The following is an 18,256-nucleotide window of genomic DNA, read 5'->3' on the forward strand; positions in this document are numbered from 1 at the left end:
TGTGTTTGTTTGCTATTGGGAAATGACCTCGGCAGAGTTAACATTGTCAGGGTCAAGGGTCATATTTGTATGGCTGCAGCTCATTCCTTGTCATGGTTGTTGATATGGTTGTTGGTGCCATTATGCTCCGGTGGCCCTTCTATAAATAGCCCTCTTTCAAATCACCTGGGTAACGGTGAGGGTGACGGTTGTCACTTAGTTAAGTCCATAAAATACACTGGGCTACACTGAGCTGAGCTGCCCTCTCTGCAATGATAGAGATGAAGCCATTGGATCTGTCACTGCGTCATCGAGAAACATGCTACAAGCAGAACTGGAGGTCATGACGCTCAAACAATCTGCTAATTACTGCCCTGCTAGAGCTACCCCGGTCAACTGTAAGTGCTGTTATTGTGAAGTGGAAATGTCTGGGCGCAACAAGGGCTCAGCCGCGAAGTGGTAGGCCTGACAAGCTCACAGTGCTGAAGCGCGTAGCGTGTAAAAAATCATCTGTCCTCGGTTGAAACACTCAGTACCGAGTTCCACACTGCCTCTGAAAGCAACTTCAGCACAATAACTGTTCATTGGGAGCTTCATGAAATGGGTTTCCATGGCCAAACAGCAGCACATAAGCTTAAGATCACCATGCGCAATGCCAAGCATTGGTTGGAGTGGTGTCAAGCTCGCTGCCATTGGACTCTGGAGAAGTGGAAACGTGTTCTCTGGAGTGATGAAATACGCTTCACCATCTGGCAGTCCAATGGACGAATGTAGGTTTGGCGGATGCCAGGAGAACGCTATCTGCCCGAATGCAAAGTGCCAACTGTAAAGTTTGGTGGAGGAATAATGGTCTGGGGCTTGTTAGGGTTTGGGCTAGGCCCCTTAGTTCCAGTGAAGGGAAATCTTAACGCTACAGAATACAATGAGGTCCATACAGAAATGGTTTGTCAAGATCGGTGTGGAAGAACTTGACTGGCCTGCACAGAACCCTGACCGCAACCCCATCGAACACCTTTGGGATGAATTGGAATCCCAACTGTGAGCCAGGCCTTATCACCCAACAGCAGTGCTCAACTTCACTAATGCTCTTGTGGCTGAATAGAAGCAAGTCCCTGCATCAATGTTCCAACATCTAGTGGAAAGCCTTCCCAGAAGAGTGGAGGCTGTTATAGTAGAAAAGGGGGGACCAACTCCATATTAATGCCCATGATTCTAGAATAAAGAAATGTTCGACAAGCAGGTGTCCACATACTTTGGTCATGTAGTGCAATAGAATTGGGGTTACCAATTAGAGTTGTATTTGATACCAATTAAATGTCAATCAAGACACTAATTAGCTACTCTTTAAAGTAACTAATTGAATGGAAAAAAGTATTTATACTGTCCAAAAACTCCTACGGGCAGTAGAACGCTGAAGGGCAGCTGAAGTTGAGCTGAGAAGATCCAATGCCCAAAAACGAATGATCTTTCATTTCATAATTTAAATAATCCCTCCAAAATTTGGCAAGTAGTGAAAGGTTTGGCGTGCAAAAAAAGTTACACAGCTTCCCAAACAATTGTTGGTAGACACACAGATTGTAACTGAGATAACCTCTATTCTGAAAGCCTTAAAATCAGCATTTTCTAGATGCAGGCAGTTTATATGAAAAGGTCAAAGGTATAAATAAAACAGCCCCTTATGAATTTCCCTTACACCCCTGTGCACTCCTCCGCCAGGTTCTCCTTCTCATCCTTCTCCGTTCCAGAAGTGCGTAAAGGCTTGAAAGAATTTGATAGAAAGAAATCCCCTGGCCCTTAAGGTCTAGATCTCCACCTCTACGCCTCGCTGCAGACATCAATGCTCCCCCTTAACATGTATTTTTAACCTCTCGCTTGACGTTAAGGAAATCCTGAAGTTATGGAAATGTGCTTTTGTACTGCCTCTCCTGAAAGGTGGAGATCCTTCGCTACTTGACAACTATCGACCCATGTCAACACCGTCTGTATGTAATGTGGTCTGTGTGTAGCTTGTGTAGAGGAGTCAGGTGCAGGACAGCAGATATGAGTAAATAAATGTAATATACTCAAAATAGACAAATATAATACAATAAAGCGAGCCCACATAACGGACCGTCTTACATACAAACAATTACTCACAAACAAACATGGGGGAACAGAGGGTTAAATAATGAACAAGTAATTGGGGGATTGAAACCAGGTGTGTAAGACAAAGACAAAACAAATGGAAAATGAAAAGTGGATCGGCGATGGCTAGAAGGCTGGTGACGTCGACCGCCGTACGCCGCCTGAACAAGGAGAGGGACCGACTTCGGCGGAAGTCGTGACACTGTACTGTCTAAGGTACTGGAGTCCATAGTTAGTAGGCAGCTGAAGGCCTACCTCCAAGAAAACAACATGTTAAATGGAGTGCAATTAGGTTTAAGGGGTGGCCACTGCACTGTTTCAGAAACATTGAAGGTTTTAAATGACATCCACTGTGCTCTTGACAAGAAGTTACATTGTGTGTCTGTCTTTCCTGATTTGTCGAAGGCATTTGACACCGTGGACCATGCTCTGTTGGTGTAAAGGTTAAAATGTTGTGGAATTACTGTTCAATCTCTAGATTGTTTTATAAATTAGTTAGCAAATCGTGCACAATGTGTAATGGCGGATGGTTGTAAATCTGACTCCATAGAGTTGTGCTCAGGTGTTTCGCAAGCTCCTATTTTGGGCCCACTGTTGTTCATTTTGTATATCAATAACGTTAGGGATCACATTGAAACAGATGTTCATTTTTATGCAGATGATAATGTTCTTTATTCAAATGGTAGCAGTTTATCTTTAGCTTTTGAAAATGTCCAAAGATAATTTAACACCATTCAAAATAATCTGTATGATCTGAAGCTGATTCTGAATTCGGGTAAAACAAAATGCATGGTTTTTCAACTGCCAGGCATGTTACTAATAATGTCATTGCTACATTGGATGAACATACTATACAGCAAGTCAAAGTGTATAAATATTTAGGAGTGTGGGTAGATGACAAGCTGAGCTTCACTGTTCATGTGGAGAACTTGATAAGGAAGCTCAAACTGAGAATGTTTTTATTAATGGCATAAGGCTTGTTTTTCTCATGAGCCCAGGAAGGAGCTGGTACCATATACATTACTGGTGACCTTTAGATTTGAGTTATGTTATCTACAGTACCAGTCAAAAGTTTGGACACCTACTCATTCAAGGATTTTTCTTTATATTTACAATTTTCTACATTATAGAATAATAGTGACGACATAAAAACTATGAAATAACACATATAGAATCATGTAGTAACCAAAAAAGTGTTAAACAAATCAAATATATGTTATGTTCTTCAAAGTAGCCACCCTTTGCCTTGATGACAGCTTTGCACACTCTTGGCGTTCTCTTAACGAGCTTCACCTGGAATGCTTTTCCAACAGTCTTGAAGGACATATGCTGAGCACTTGTTGGCTGCTTTTCCTTCACTCTGCGGTCCAACTCATTCCAAATCATCTGCTCCCGAGTGGCACAGCGGTCTACGGCACTGCATCTCAGTGCTAGAGGCGTCACTTCAAATCCTGGTTCGATTCTGGGCTGTATCACAACCGGCCGTGATTGGGAGTCCCACAGGGTGGCGCACAATTGGCCCAGCGTAGTCCGGGATAGGGTTTGCCCGGGGTAGGCCGCCATTATAAATAAGAATTTGTTCTCAACTGACTTGCCTAGTTAAATAAAGGTTAAATAAAAAAATCTAATAAAAATTGGGTTGAGGTTGGGTGATTGTGTTGGCCAGGTCATCTGATGCAGCACTCCATCACTCTGTGTTGGGTCATTGTCCTCTTGAAAAACAAATTATAGTCCCACTAAGAGCAAACCAGATGTGATGGCATATTGCTGCAGAGTGCTGTGGTAACCATGCTGGTTAAGTGTACCTTGAATTCTAAATAAATCAGACAGTGTCACCAGAAAAGCACCTCCACACCTCCTCTTCCATGCTTCACGGTTGGAACCACACATGCGGAGATCATCTGTTCACCTACTTTGCATCTCACAAAGACACCGCGGTTGGAACCAAAAATCTCAAATTTGGACTCATCAGACCAAAGGACAGATTTCCTCTGCAGCAGAGGTAGCTCTGGGTCTTCCTTTCCTGTGGCGGTCATCATGAGACCCAGTTTCATCATAGCGCTTGATGGGCTATCTTCTGTATACCACCCCTACCTTGTCACAACACAACTGATTGGCTCAAACACATTAAGAACGAAAGAAATTCCACAAATTAACTTTTAAAAAGACACCTGTTAATTGAAAGGCATTCCAGGTGACTATCTCATGAAGCTGGTTGAGAGAACTCCAAGAGTGTGCAAAACTGTCATCGAGGCAAATGGTGGCTACTTTGAAGAATCTCAAATATATTTGTTTAACAGTTTTCTGGTTACTACATGATCCCATATGTGTTATTTCATAGTTTTGATGTCTTCACTATTATTCTACAATGTAGAAAATAGTAAAAATAAATAAAAACCCTGGAATGAGTAGGTGTGTCCAAACTTTTGACTGCTACTGTATATGCAGGCCTCGATCACTACCCTGAGAGCATTTGATTCAGTATATCATGCGGCCCTCCAGTTCATTACAAATCAAAAACGTCCAACACATCATTGTGATCTCTACAGCACCGTTGACTCGTCGTCATTGATCTAGCGTAGGCTTAAACACTGGTATACACTGATTTATATGGCCATATTGGGTTAAATGCCACTTTATCTTAATCAGGTCAGTAAATAAATATAATTTACGATTCCATTCTCATTTGCTTTTAACAGTAGCAAGAATTAGAACATGTCATGGTGGAAATAGTTTGAGTTAGTCAAGTCCGTGGTCCTGGACATTAAAACATTTGATGATCTAGTCACGTTGGTGGAGTTTAAACACTTGGTCGATGTAAATATCAGAGAAGAGTGTAATTGTCTTTAGGACAGCAGTTTTTTAGTTATGACACTTGTGTTTCTTCACGTAATATGTAATTGTTGTATTGTATGTGTGTCTATAGTTTTGTTCAATGTTGTGTCAGTGTATGTCAGTTGTTTTGTCTGAATCTGTTCCCCCTGTGGCTGTTGGACCAGGTCTCTCTTGAAAAATAGATTTTATCTCAATGAGAAAAACCTGTATAAATAAAGCTTAAATAAACAATTAAAACAATTATCTGTGTGCATGAATGGACAAAGACTGTGTGGGATGGGACACTGGACCAAAGCATCTGTACCCAAAGCATATAACACTCGACACCACTGACTTCCAGGCCTCCTGCTGTTATGCTAATCTCAGAGGGGATGGGGCCAGAGCTAGTGTGCCATGGGCCAACATTTTATGGCAGAATAAGGTGGTACCCAGTGGGTTGGACTTTTCGAAGTTGTGCATGGAGGATATTGTGCCTGCAACAAAATGGACTGGCAAGAACAGGATGAGTTCCTGTCACGGTAAGTGTCAAATATGCACCACAACATCCCATCATCCTCTCTGCATGACCCCTGAAGGCATTAGCACAACCGATTTGACTCAGTGCTTGGTGCATGTGGTGCTGAGGGCTGCCTCACTGGTGCTGCACCGTGGCAGTGTCAATATGAATTTCAATGCTTCTGTGGAGAATTCCAATGCTTCTGAGTAATGCGTGGGGAGTCATGATTGAGTGTTGATGTGCCTCAGTAAAACAACAAATGGCGAATTGCTTTGTCCACACACACACACTCAATAAATCCTTCACACTGGTCCCAGTAACACCTCATTTAAAAAGTCTCATACTGTCGTCTGACTTTTGTAAAATCACCATTCATACATACCCACAGGTTCCAGGCAGTCACTGTAACGCTTCTATTGTAAGGTATCTTACCTGCTAATGAGGAGCATGACGAACACTCTCCCTCCAGAGCGGAGCACAGCCATCATTGCTGGAGGTGTGGAGGTGTCTAGTGGAGTCTATCTGAAATAAGAGGATACAGAGAAAACTAAATCCATAAACATAGGTATACTCAGTCTGTTGTGTTTTGACGAGTACAGTTTGTACCAGCATTTTCAACGCACGCACTACTTCACATATGTTCATCTACTGAATAATATTTAGTTCAGAACCAGTGAAAATTACTCCCAAACCCCAGTCTTTTCAGGTGCTGTTTTCAAACTCAAATTAGCTGAGGGGCATCACAGATGTTTCTGAGCCTTCTGTGTTGTTTTTGTAACAGCACACTGTCGACCTCCTTGGTCATCCTATGACTGAACTGACATATATCATCCAGATTCCCCCATTTGTCTTGTGCTGTTATACAGAGAAGTCAGCACATCTTTGGCTGGAAATCATCCTCCCAACAACCAACTCACTAAGCTACTAACATGACCGCAGGGCTTCATTTGAACTGCATAATCACATCACAATAATGACTTATCTGAAACGTCTACTCAAGCATTAAGCTCTCGGTTTAGGTAGAGACAATGAAAGATATTTCATTACTACCTTCCTTAGAAAGCACTCCCTTTAAGGATTTTGAAATGACGGCACATTTAGCTGTTTGGTGAAAAGGAATGTAGCTGCAAAATGATATGCTACTGTAGGTATCATCAACTGCAGCGTTACCTAGTAATGCTTAGTGACAGAAATTTGCTCTCTTTTTACTGGATTTCATTAATAAACAGATTGTTACAAACCCCTTTGGCCCTACAGTCTACGGGGATGGAAACAAGACCCGTAACATATCTCATGCAAATCATAATAGTGAAAAGGAACAGTGAGAACTAAAAGAAATCCACAGACAACTTAAACCTACCGTCAAACACTTCTGGTTTATTTTAAACACACGGTAATGGGGTGTGGGAAAAAGGGGCTGAGCTGGACCCAAGGAAAGAAATAATAAATATCCAAAAACCCCTAAGCTAGTCTTGCTTCAAGCACAGCTAGCTAACTAACCAATAAAATACAGTGGGTGGTCTAACTAGGTTTCTAAGACAAAGTAGGGTACTTAGACAAAGTATTCCAACGGGCGACTTGGCTTTGTACCCCCTTTTCCCACCAACAGTCATGAACCACAACAATACATACTCACATAATTACGGACAAAGTGAGACAGAGAGAGAGAGAGAGCGATAGAGAGAGAGAACAACTGACTGGGTTTTTAAACCAAGGGGATGTGATTGGGTAAGGAAAAGGAGAAGGCGTCTTCAGTGGCGACTGATTGGCGAAACCTGTGACTAGGGCAGATGGAGAGAAAACAAATACACACACAGGATACCTATATCCGTAACACAGATGCATTGTGTTATTTTATACAACGGGTGGGTCTAATCCTGAATGCTGATTGGTTAAAAGCGCATTCCAGCTGGTGGCTATTTCACAAGTTACCACCGGCTAAACCTATGACGTTAAAATGCGTATTTACTGTGTTCCATCTGACTGTGCAATCCAGCCCAGCCAGGCAAGTTATAAACTTCATCTCCACTATAAAAAGCTTTTAGACATTATCTCACATTTCTTTTAGACTTACATTTAGTTTTCAACAGCTGAAATTTGTATAAACCTTTGTCTGGCTCTCCGACAATTGCAACATTGTTTCAATATTCAAATTCGATCTCCAGCTGTCCCATAGTAATGAACGTGTGGGGGTCGGGAGTTGGCAGGGAACAGACAGGCAGGCAGCGTTTCTCAGCCAGTCGAAATCACGAACAGCTGACATCATTTTTATGGATATATACAAAGAAATGTCAACTGAAAAAGGTCAAAACGAAACGAAGTGCGGATAGTTTGCAGTCTTTCCACCTTCAGTTTGAAGTGATTGTGTTAGATGTGTTGTTGGCAAGCCCCTCTTAACATCAGTGTCCTGACGAGTGAGCAAATGTTCGATGACAGGCGAAATCACACCTCATTAGGTTATTGGTATGGATGTACCCAAATAAATGTAACTAGAAAACAGCTTGAACAAATGCAAATGCAGCTACTTTGCTGTTATTCTGGCTGCATCCTTTTTTACATGAATTTAAGTTAGCCGTAGTTGGCTAGCTAGCAAGGGATAAGAAAGTTGCCAGCCAGTATGGCAATGAAACATTTAGAACAAACGACTGGGTCGCTTCTATAGATACAGAAAAAAAAGACTGAACAACTGGGTCGAGTCTCTAGCAACTGAACCGATAAAACGAACGACCAGCCGGCTTGGGTAACAACCCTAGATTTGTGTTGGAACTATATCTTGTGTAAGGATGAAATAGTATGAATACATTTATAGAAATAATGTTTTTAATGAAAATATGGCAATCATTATTTGAATATGTTGGTGACCCGTTATACAGTTTGGAGGTTGATTGGAGTCATTAATACTTGTTTTTCAACCACTCCACAAATTTCTTGTTAACAAACTATAATTTTAGCATGTCGGTTAGGACATCTACTTTGTGCATGACACAAGTAATTTTTCCGACAATTGTTTCCAGACAGATTATTTCACTTATAATCCACTATATCACAATTCCAGTGGGTCAGAAGTTTACATACACTAAGTTGACTGTGCCTTTAAACTGCTTGGAAAATTCCAGAAATTATGTCATGGCTTTAGAAGCTTCTGATAGGCTAATTGACATAATTTGAGTCAATTGGAGGTGTACCTATGGATGTATTTCAAGGCCTACCTTCAAACACAGTCCCTCTTTGCTAGACATCATGGGAAAATCAAAAGAAATCAGCCAATTGTAGACCTCCACAAGTCTGGTTCATCCTTGGGAGCAATTTCCAAACACCACGTTAATCTGTACAAACAATAGTATGCAAGTATAAACACCATGGGACCACGCAGCCATCATACCACTCAGGAAGGAGACACATTCTGTCTCCTAGAGATGAACCAACTTTGGTGCGAAAAGTACTAATCAAACCCAGCAAAGGACCTTGTGAAGATGCTGGAGGAAACAGGTACAAAAGTATCTATATCCACAGTAAAACGACTCTTATATCGACATAACCTGAAAGGCCACACAGCAAGGAAGAAGCCACTGCTCCAAAACTGCCATAAAAAAGCCAGGCTACGGTTTGCAACTGCACATGGGGACAAAGATCATACTTTTTGGAGAAATGTCCTCTGGTCTGATGAAACAAAAATAGAACTGTTTGGCCATTATGACCATTGTTATGTTTGGAGGAAAAAGTGGGATGCTTGCAAGCTGAAGAACACCATCCCAACCATGAAGCACGGGGGTGGCAGCATCAGGTTGTGGGGGTGCTTTGCTGCAGGATGGACTGGTGCACTTCACAAAATAGATGGCATCTAGAGGAGGAAAACTATGTGGATATATTGAAGCAACATCTCAAGACATCAGTCAGGAAGTTAAAGCTTGGTCGCAAATGGGTCTTCCAAATGGACAATGACCCCAAGCATACTTCCAAAGTTGTGGCAATATGGCTTTAGGAAAACAAAGTTAAGGTATTGGAGTGGCCATCACAATGCCCTGACCACAATCTTATAGAACATTTGTGGGCAGAACTGAAAATGCGTGTGAGAGCAAGGAGGCCTACAAACCTGATTCAGTTACGCCATCTCTGTCAGGAGGAAAACAATTCACCCAACTTATTGTGGGAAGCTTGTGGAAGGCTACCTGAAATGTTTGACCCAAATTAAACAACTTAAAGGCAATGCTTTATGTAAACGTCTGACCCACTGGGAATGTGATGAAAGAAATAAAAGCTGAAATAAATCATTCTCGCTATTATTATTCTAACATTTCACATTCTTAAAATGAAGTGGTGATCCTAACTGACCTAAGACAGGGAATTTTACTAGGATTAAATGTCAGGAATTGTGAAAAACTGAGTTTAAATGTATTTGGCTAAGGTGTATGTAAATTTACGACTTCAACTGTATAAAAGTGATAATGCCCTCGACTTCGTCTTGGACCTAACAACATCCATGCCAATATATCCTCCAAACTCACTTAAATAATCACAGATGATGAAGACCTAATATTTGCATCTCATGAAATTTATTTTGATTGGTTTATTGGACAGTCCTTGGTCTTCACTCAGCAAGTACGAAAATAAGATTAAATTAAATGTCAAATAAACCCATTAACGAGAGACAAATGGTTCGAAACACGCAGCCGAGGACGGATTCTGGAAATTATGCAGTCTTTATCAATAAAACAGAGATGTTAAAATTTGAAAAAGTCCACGATAATCATTCCTCATCTATGGTCAAATTTTGCTTTATTGGAATTCTTTGTCAGTTCATGTGTAAAGAAGCACTGGACTGATCTGAGGTTTACTGGACTAATCTGTGGGCTGAACACAGCTGAACACATCAATAAATGTACATGAACGTAACATAACCCTTTTAATCAATTTCTCAGACAGCTGTCAATCATCCAGCCCGCAATGCTAGTGTCACCCTGCCACCAGAGGGTAAACGTCACCCCAATATTACAAAACATCCAATCAATGCAAATGAAGGCACACAACCTCACGAACACTGTACATCCTAAGATTGCACACTTAAATTCAGATAATCACACTCTTGCATACACTGAACAGACTAGCATACAGCACCTTCATTAAATGTGTTGAAGTCAAAAGTCAATAAAGCTTTTCAGTCATCTCCAAACGACAAAGCTCTAGCTATTTTAAGATATGAGGCCATACATATTTATGTCACTGTCTCAATCATTTTCAGTGTAGGGGCCTGTTGCCTAATCTGCCCTGTCCAGCTGTGCTTAATCCAGGGTGGTCAGCTGTACATTATGTCTGTCAGCTAAAATTCTACTTGTCACCCACAAATCCACTGACCACCCTCAAACAGACAGCAGTGTCTAATTAAACCTCTCAAGAGAAACCTCTTTCAGCCATATTTCAGAATCCTGTCATCTTGTCTACCATTTGATTTTAAGCTGACTTGAAAAGGGCAAAAGTGTGTGGAAAAAATATATATGTTTGAGTTACTGAGCACATGATCAAATGTTCTGCCCTTTTCTGTGTTTTCTCGCTTCCCGCCTGGTGTGCTTGGTGAGTCACCTCTTTGTCAGACCCCCTCGTGGTCTTGATTTTTAATTTTTTTCCCTGTCCTGTATCCTGACTTGTTCCCTGACCTCTTAAGGCAACTGGGACTGAGACCCTGACTACTGACTTATACCATTTATGCACTACCGGCCAAGCGCAACCAAGTCAAGCCGGGCTGTACTGAGCTGGCCAGTTTACGCATCCACCACAGTTGCTGAAAAGGACAGTGTGGAAAAATATCAGAGTCAGCAGAGTTTGTTTTGGGTCGGTGTAACGAACGTGAGTAGGGTTCACGGTCTCGTGATAAGATAACCCTGCCTGCGACATCAAAAACAGTGTCACTCTCAGCCCAAGACTGATATACAGTACCTCTTGGTGTAATGGTCAAACGTTGCTTTCTCCCATGGGAAACAGGTATTATAGTACGCACTACATCCCACACTGCTGTAGCATTTAGAGCTGAGCTGATTTTATAAATATGTTCCACCAGCCCAGCTCGCCTCTTACAGGCACAGCAGGCCCTGAGGACTTTGTCTGAGCAGTCGGCTAACCACAGCGGATCCCTCTCCTATGCAACACTCTGTTTCGTCTGCGAGTTCTGATGTTTTGATTTGGGCTCTAATTGACTTATCCTCCTCATCATTCCAGACAAGTTTCTGGCTCCAGTTGCCCTGCATCAGCGTAGGGATGCTTGTGACCTTGCCTTCGCCTCCTAAAACATTACAGGAAATCTGCAGGCTTTGAGTGGATATGAATGTGGTTGGAAAGGAGCTTGCATTTTGAGATGGTGGTGCAGGTGTAGGCGGTACTGATGAATAAGATGATGATAATAATAATAATGATGATGAAGATGATAACGATCAAAGAAGAAGAAAATGAAGAAGACAATCAAATATTTTTTGTTGAATAAAATATCACTCTAAAAACAGTTGATCTGAATGTACATCTGGACACTCTGACAGCTTGAGGGACTGGTTGGCTACATCAGGACAATTTTTGGCATCAGACCTCATCCCAGATGAGTGATGACAGTGCCACTGCAACATCCCAAGTCAGACAGGGCACAAAGGGCCACACGGATGGGACAGCCAGGTCAGTCCAAACCCAAATGTCCCTGGCCCTCACTCCCATGATGCACCTGGGCCAGAGAGTGGGTGGTTGGGAGATGAGGCCCATCAATCTGAATCAGGAAGGAGGGATGAGCCACCTGGTGCTCTGTGCCACCCTCCAGGTCCCAGCTGCACCCATACCTCATCATCTCATAGCACTGCCTGTCTGCCCAACCACCAATTCTGCAGAGTAATGTTTGCACAGGGCATAGTCTCTACCCACACAGCATATAACGAGCACAGCAGGGAAGAAAAAGGGGAGATATACAGATAGAAAGGAGTTTCTTACCACTGTGCATCATCCAATACATGTTTGTTGCCTTTGGATTACTTTTTAAAATGTGTTAAATCTGCTATGTTGTCACTGGGTGGGAAGAGGAAATGACATTCTGAACTCTGGAGTTTCCTTGCTTGGAAAATGGCTGTGTGGTTTTTCTTGTCTAGGCGCTGTCCTAACATAATCTAATGTTATGCTTTCACCGTAAAGCCTTTTTGAAATCGGACAATGTGGTTGGATTAACGAGAAGTGTATCTTTAAAATGGGATATAATAGTTGTATGTTTGAGAAATTTGAATTATGAGATTTTTGTTGTTTTGAATTTGGCGCCCTGCTATTTCACTGGCTGTGTCCCGCGCATCCCACATACCCCAGAGAGGTTAATCACATTGACTTCTGCTCCCTACTTCCTCTTTTAATATCATGCTTGACTGGGAGCTAAATCTGCTGTGCAAATGGTTTAAGCATACTGCGGTGAGATTTGTTGAAACACAAAAATATAACAAAATAAATAAGTAACATTGTGTTTTTTTACAGAGCTGCACCAGAACAGAGACAGTTGTCTTGGCTGTTTCTCAAATCACACAAATATACACATACACTGCTCAAAAAAATAAAGGGAACACTTAAACAACACAATGTAACTCCAAGTCAAACACACTTCTGTGAAATCAAACTGTCCACTTAGGAAGCAACACTGATTGACAAATTTCACATGCTGTTGTGCAAATGGAATAGACAACAGGTGGAAATTATAAGCAATTAGCAAGACACCCCCAATAAAGGAGTGGTTCGGCAGGTGGGGACCACAGACCACTTCTCAGTTCTTATGCTTACTGGCTGATGTTTTGGTCACTTTTGAATGCTGGCGGTGCTTTCACTCTACTGGTAGCATGAGACGGTGTCTACAACCCACATAAGTGGCTCAGGTAGTGCAGCTCATCCAGTATGGCACATCAATGCGAGCTGTGGTAAGAAGGTTTGCTGTGTCTGTCAGCGTGTCCAGAGCATGGAGGCCCTACCAGGAGACAGGCCAGTACATCAGGAGACGTGGAGGAGGCCGTAGGAGGGCAACAACCCAGCAGCAGGACCGCTACCTCCGCCTTTGTGCTAGGAGGAGCAGGAGGAGCACTGCCAGAGCCCTGCAAAATGACCTCCAGCAGGCCACAAATGTGCATGTGTCTGCTCAAACGGTCAGAAACAGACTCCATGAGGGTGGTATGAGGGCCCGACGTCCACAGGTGGGGGTTGTGATTACAGCCAAACACCGTGCAGGACATTTGGCATTTGCCAGAGAACACCAAGATTGGCAAATTCGCCACTGGCGTCCTGTGCTCTTCACAGATGAAAGCAGGTTCACACTGAGCACATGTGACAGACGTGACAGAGTCTGGAGACGCCGTGGAGAACGTTCTGCTGCCTGCAACACCCTCCAGCATGACCGGTTTGGCAGTGGGTCAGTCATGGTGTGGGGTGGCATTTCTTTGGGGGGCCGCACAGCCCTCCATGTGCTCGCCAGAGGTAGCTTGACTGCCATTAGGTATCGAGATGAGATCCTCAGACCCCTTGTGAGACCATATGCTGGTGCGGTTGGCCCTGGGTTCCTCCTAATGCAAGACAATGCTAGACCTCATGTGGCTGGAGTGTGTCAGCAGTTCCTGCAAGAGGAAGGCATTGATGCTATGGACTGGCCCGCCCGTTCCCCGGACCTGAATCCAATTGAGCACATCTGGGACATCATGTCTCGCTCCATCCACCAACGCCATGTTGCACCACAGACTGTCCAGGAGTTGGCGGATGCTTTAGTCCAAGTCTGGGAGGAGATCCCTCAGGAGACCATCCGCCACCTCATCAGGAGCATGCCCAGGTGTTGTAGGGAGGTCATACAGGCACGTGGAGGCCACACACACTACTGAGCATCATTTTGACTTGTTTTAAGGACATTGCATCAAAGTTGGATCAGCCTGTAGTGTGGTTTTCCACTCCAAATCTAGACATCCATGGGTTGATAAATTGGATTTCCATTGATTATTTTTGTGTGAAATTGTTGTCAGCACATTCAACTATGTAAAGAAAAAAGTATTTAATAAGATTATTTAATTCATTCAGATCTAGGATGTGTTATTTTAGTGTTCCCTTTATTTTTGAGCAGTGTATTTGGGAGAGAGGGACATTTCAAAACCTCCAGCCTCCATGAACAGGTCAAGTGTTTCTATTTTCTTTCGAGATAAGATCAGACCGGACTCCTCATTTGTATACACTACTTGATTACATGAAACAACATCAATGTACTCTAGAGCTGTTTGGTGCTTCAGAACTCTTGCCAACCGCTGATAGCTATCTTTAATCTGATAGGCTTCATAGCCTGAGGGTAGCAATAGGCTAAAGTGAAAATTACTAGGGATGTGCATCTCTCCTTTCACAAACAGTTCGATACGCATCTAGATACATTGGGTCCTATATGGTGCGTTTCGGTTTGATTAGGGGAACGAATTGATACGATTCAGTTTGATTCGATACACTAACATTTTTTGCATGAACATATTCATTTTCCATTTTAAATGAATATCTGCTGCTGGATCTGTCTGAGATGACTTCTCTAAGATGAGTGTGTGTGTGTGTGTGTGTGTGTGTGGTGTGTGTGTGTGTGTGTGTGTGTGTGTGTGTGTGTGTGTGTGTGCGTGTGTGTGTGTGTGTGTTTGCACCTAAGCTTTGTCATGGCAAGAAGGGATTCATCTTTTGTCAGATTACTGTCAAAAATCGCATTTTAAAACCCTAACCATTATTTCGACAAAAGCTGGTTCCCTTCCAGCCATTGACCCTGAGCTGAGCCATAGGGCAGGCTGAGCATCTACCACCCCACTATCAATTTATGCCCCCCCCCCCCCCCTATGCCAACATTTATCTTTTGAAATTAGCATGACATTTAGCCAATTAATATAATGCAACTTTATAATTTTACACCCATCTCAAAAGCCAATAGTTTAGACATTCGGGAATTTTACTGGAGAACTTATCCGGCTTTTTCTAATAAATGCCAGCACGCACAACTCGCAGAAATGATTGATGTACTTTATGAAATTACCTGTTATTTTAAAAATAACCAAATATAAATACTGACTGTTTAAAGCAAAATTATCAAAATATGTTTTATTGCGAACCTGAAAAATCTAAATAAAATCGGAATAATTGAAAACCCCAATCAACAGTTGGATATGAGTTGCGTCCACTCCGATTAGCTATGGTAAAACATAATTTTCTACAGCGCATTTGGTAATGGTAACAAATGTCCCTGCAAATTACATTGGTTGTCATTCAACTAATAAAGCCTATGATTTGATATTGCAAAAGCCATTTCCTAATCTGAATGCTGACGGTGCCGAGCAGATGTACGAATAGCCTAGAACAGAGATAGACCTACCTTGTTGGCGTGATTAGCTGTCTACCGCACTGTGCGACGTGCGCACGCACAGTTATCAGACAGTCACACGCAGATACATGCGTACAAGTTCAGTGGGCTACTGAACTGAAGGAGGACACATCAATTGTCACAACAGATAAGAAGAATTTTCGGAATAAAAAAATATGAGTGAAAAACATTAGTGAACCGGAGATTCGTAATGTTTTAATCGTTTTTCTGACCAATATATGCTTCATTTGGATGGGTTTGGGCTCCAGCGGACAGATGAACACGGACCGATGAGTTTCGGTGAATCGTTACATATCTTGAAATTACCCCATGATAAGAACAATCAATGAATTGTATGCATCAAATAATGATTAGCCTGCATTACATAATAATGAATAACCATATTAATCCTCCACTCCATCAGCACATGAACACCCACTTCCACTATAACGCGCACACATCCACACATGGATGCAGGTCTACATATATCATGTGGGGCTGTATGAAATGTGTATATGACCTTCACCTGGTGTGAGCGCTGCCATTCCTTGACACTTTAAAATGCCCGTTCCCAAAAATAATTCAAGTGCATAAAAGGTGATGGCAATTTGTCGAGGTCTTGACCCCAACTAGAATGTTCTAATTAACCGCAATGGCAAAGTGAATATTGCACTCGGTAAGAGTCAATCAAGCATTCAACATAAAGCATGGCTACCCATACAGTAAATTATAGTTTAACCACACAGCATCCTTTCTTTAAGTGGAACATGTACACACGACCTCCAATCTTTAGGAGCGCAACAGTCACACAGCCTTGATATCCACAAAACTGGATGAATATGACACGTTCACTCAATCCCTATAAAGTTGTTTTCACCCTATACACAAGATTATAATTACATTATTATCGGATAGGCTATTGTTCAGTGCTTCACTTTTATATGACACAATGTGATATTGGAGATATTTGTATAAAAAACATGAACCTACATATGTTATTGAACAATTGTTTATTAGGCTACTTTTCATATTCAAAACATAAATTAGCAAACCATTTAAAAACCATTGGAAGTCTACGAGGCTTCAAGTCTACGAAGCTTCAGCGTACTGACTGCTGAAAACAAACCAATATGCCCAACAAACGAAACATGTTCCTTTGATTGAAGGTAGGTTTACTCAACCATATTAAAACATGTAAAACGTAAATACAAACCCTAGAATCATTCATTGTACATGCCAAACTTCATGGGTGGTTGTATCATATTGCAAAACAGGCTACTACAAAGTTAAAAGCACGTAGGCACATTCTTACCTGTAGTGATTGGTGGCCGAGCGCATACCATACATTTCAGCTTATACTAGCGATAAGAGTACGTGTCATCGAATTTTCCTTAGCATTAAAATTAAAGTTGTAACCGGTAGCCCACTTCAGTCGCCAACATCTGCCTGCGAAAACAACTGGTGCTCTGTCAGCGAATTTCCGTCAACAAGGAGAAGCCGCTTGCCTTGTGCACAATGAATCGCAATGGTCCAACCAACCAACCCTACCGCCGCTTTGGGGTCTCTAAAGACAACGCACGAGATGAATGTCACCAACAATGACTTGGCCCACTCAGAACAAATTAATTTATTTACACTATTTATATAATTCCCTTGATGGAAAAACTATTAACATTAAGAACACCATTGGATGATGTGATACATTTTGTTTAAAAAAAAATTCATTGGGAAGCTACATTGACAGTGGCAAAATCACCTCCCATTTAACACTGGGACAAAGTCGTTGTAGAACAAAGCATAGTAGCCTGTCAATTATTGAAGCCCAAAGGAACCAATCGCAGAGGAAATTAATGTCATTTCTGGGATGGCAACATCCAAACGTATTGGAAGACATCCTATTCTTAAATTAGCCACCCCTTTACATAACAGCTTATAAAATGTATGTATTCCATTAACTTTTTAAGGTATAGGGGGAAGTATTTTCATTTTCAGATGAAAAGCGTGCCCAGAGTAAATTGCCTAATACTCGTGCCCAGAGTCAAATATTTGCATATTATTAGTATATTTTGATAGAAAACACTCTGAAATTTCTAAAACTGTTTGAATGATGTCTGTGAGTATAACAGAACTCATATGGCAGGCAAAAACCTGAGAAAAATCCAAACAGGAAGTGGGAAATCTGAGAATTGTAGTTCTTCTTTTGAATCCCTATTGAAACTACAGTGTCTGTGGGGTCACTTCCCAAGGCTTCCATTGGCTGTCAACAGCCTTTAGAAACGTGTTTCATCCTTCTCCTGTTACTGGGCAGAAAATAGGAGCTCAGTCAATGAGTGGACTGCCTGGGACCAGTGAGTTGTTTACTGCGCGGGCCCGCCGCTCCTTCTTTTTCCTCTGTAATGAAAACGCTATTGTCCGGTTGGAATATTATCGATGTTTTATGTTAAAAAATACCCTAAGGATTGATT

General features: G+C 41.9%; 1 protein-coding gene across 2 annotated transcripts in view; it reads right to left on the reverse strand.

Moving 5' to 3' along the window:
* LOC106576778 (gamma-aminobutyric acid receptor subunit pi) overlaps positions 1–17,368 on the reverse strand; it is a 74,863-nt gene extending 57,495 nt beyond the window's left edge. The window contains exons 1-2 of one of the 2 annotated variants that reach the window (XM_014154175.3): positions 17,104–17,365; positions 5,867–5,956 (exon numbers count right to left, since the gene is read on the reverse strand). In XM_014154175.3, coding sequence (XP_014009650.1) covers positions 5,867–5,922 — 56 coding nt within the window. In that variant the 5' untranslated portion in view covers positions 5,923–5,956; positions 17,104–17,365. Of the gene's footprint in view, positions 1–5,866; positions 5,957–17,103 lie in introns of both variants that reach the window. The other variant, XM_014154177.3, reaches the window with a different exon arrangement.
* Positions 17,369–18,256: the final 888 nt, after the last annotated feature.

This window comes from Salmo salar, chromosome 18 (assembly GCF_965601325.2).
Source record: "Salmo salar chromosome 18, fSalSal1, whole genome shotgun sequence".
Taxonomy (NCBI): Eukaryota; Metazoa; Chordata; class Actinopteri; order Salmoniformes; family Salmonidae; genus Salmo; species Salmo salar.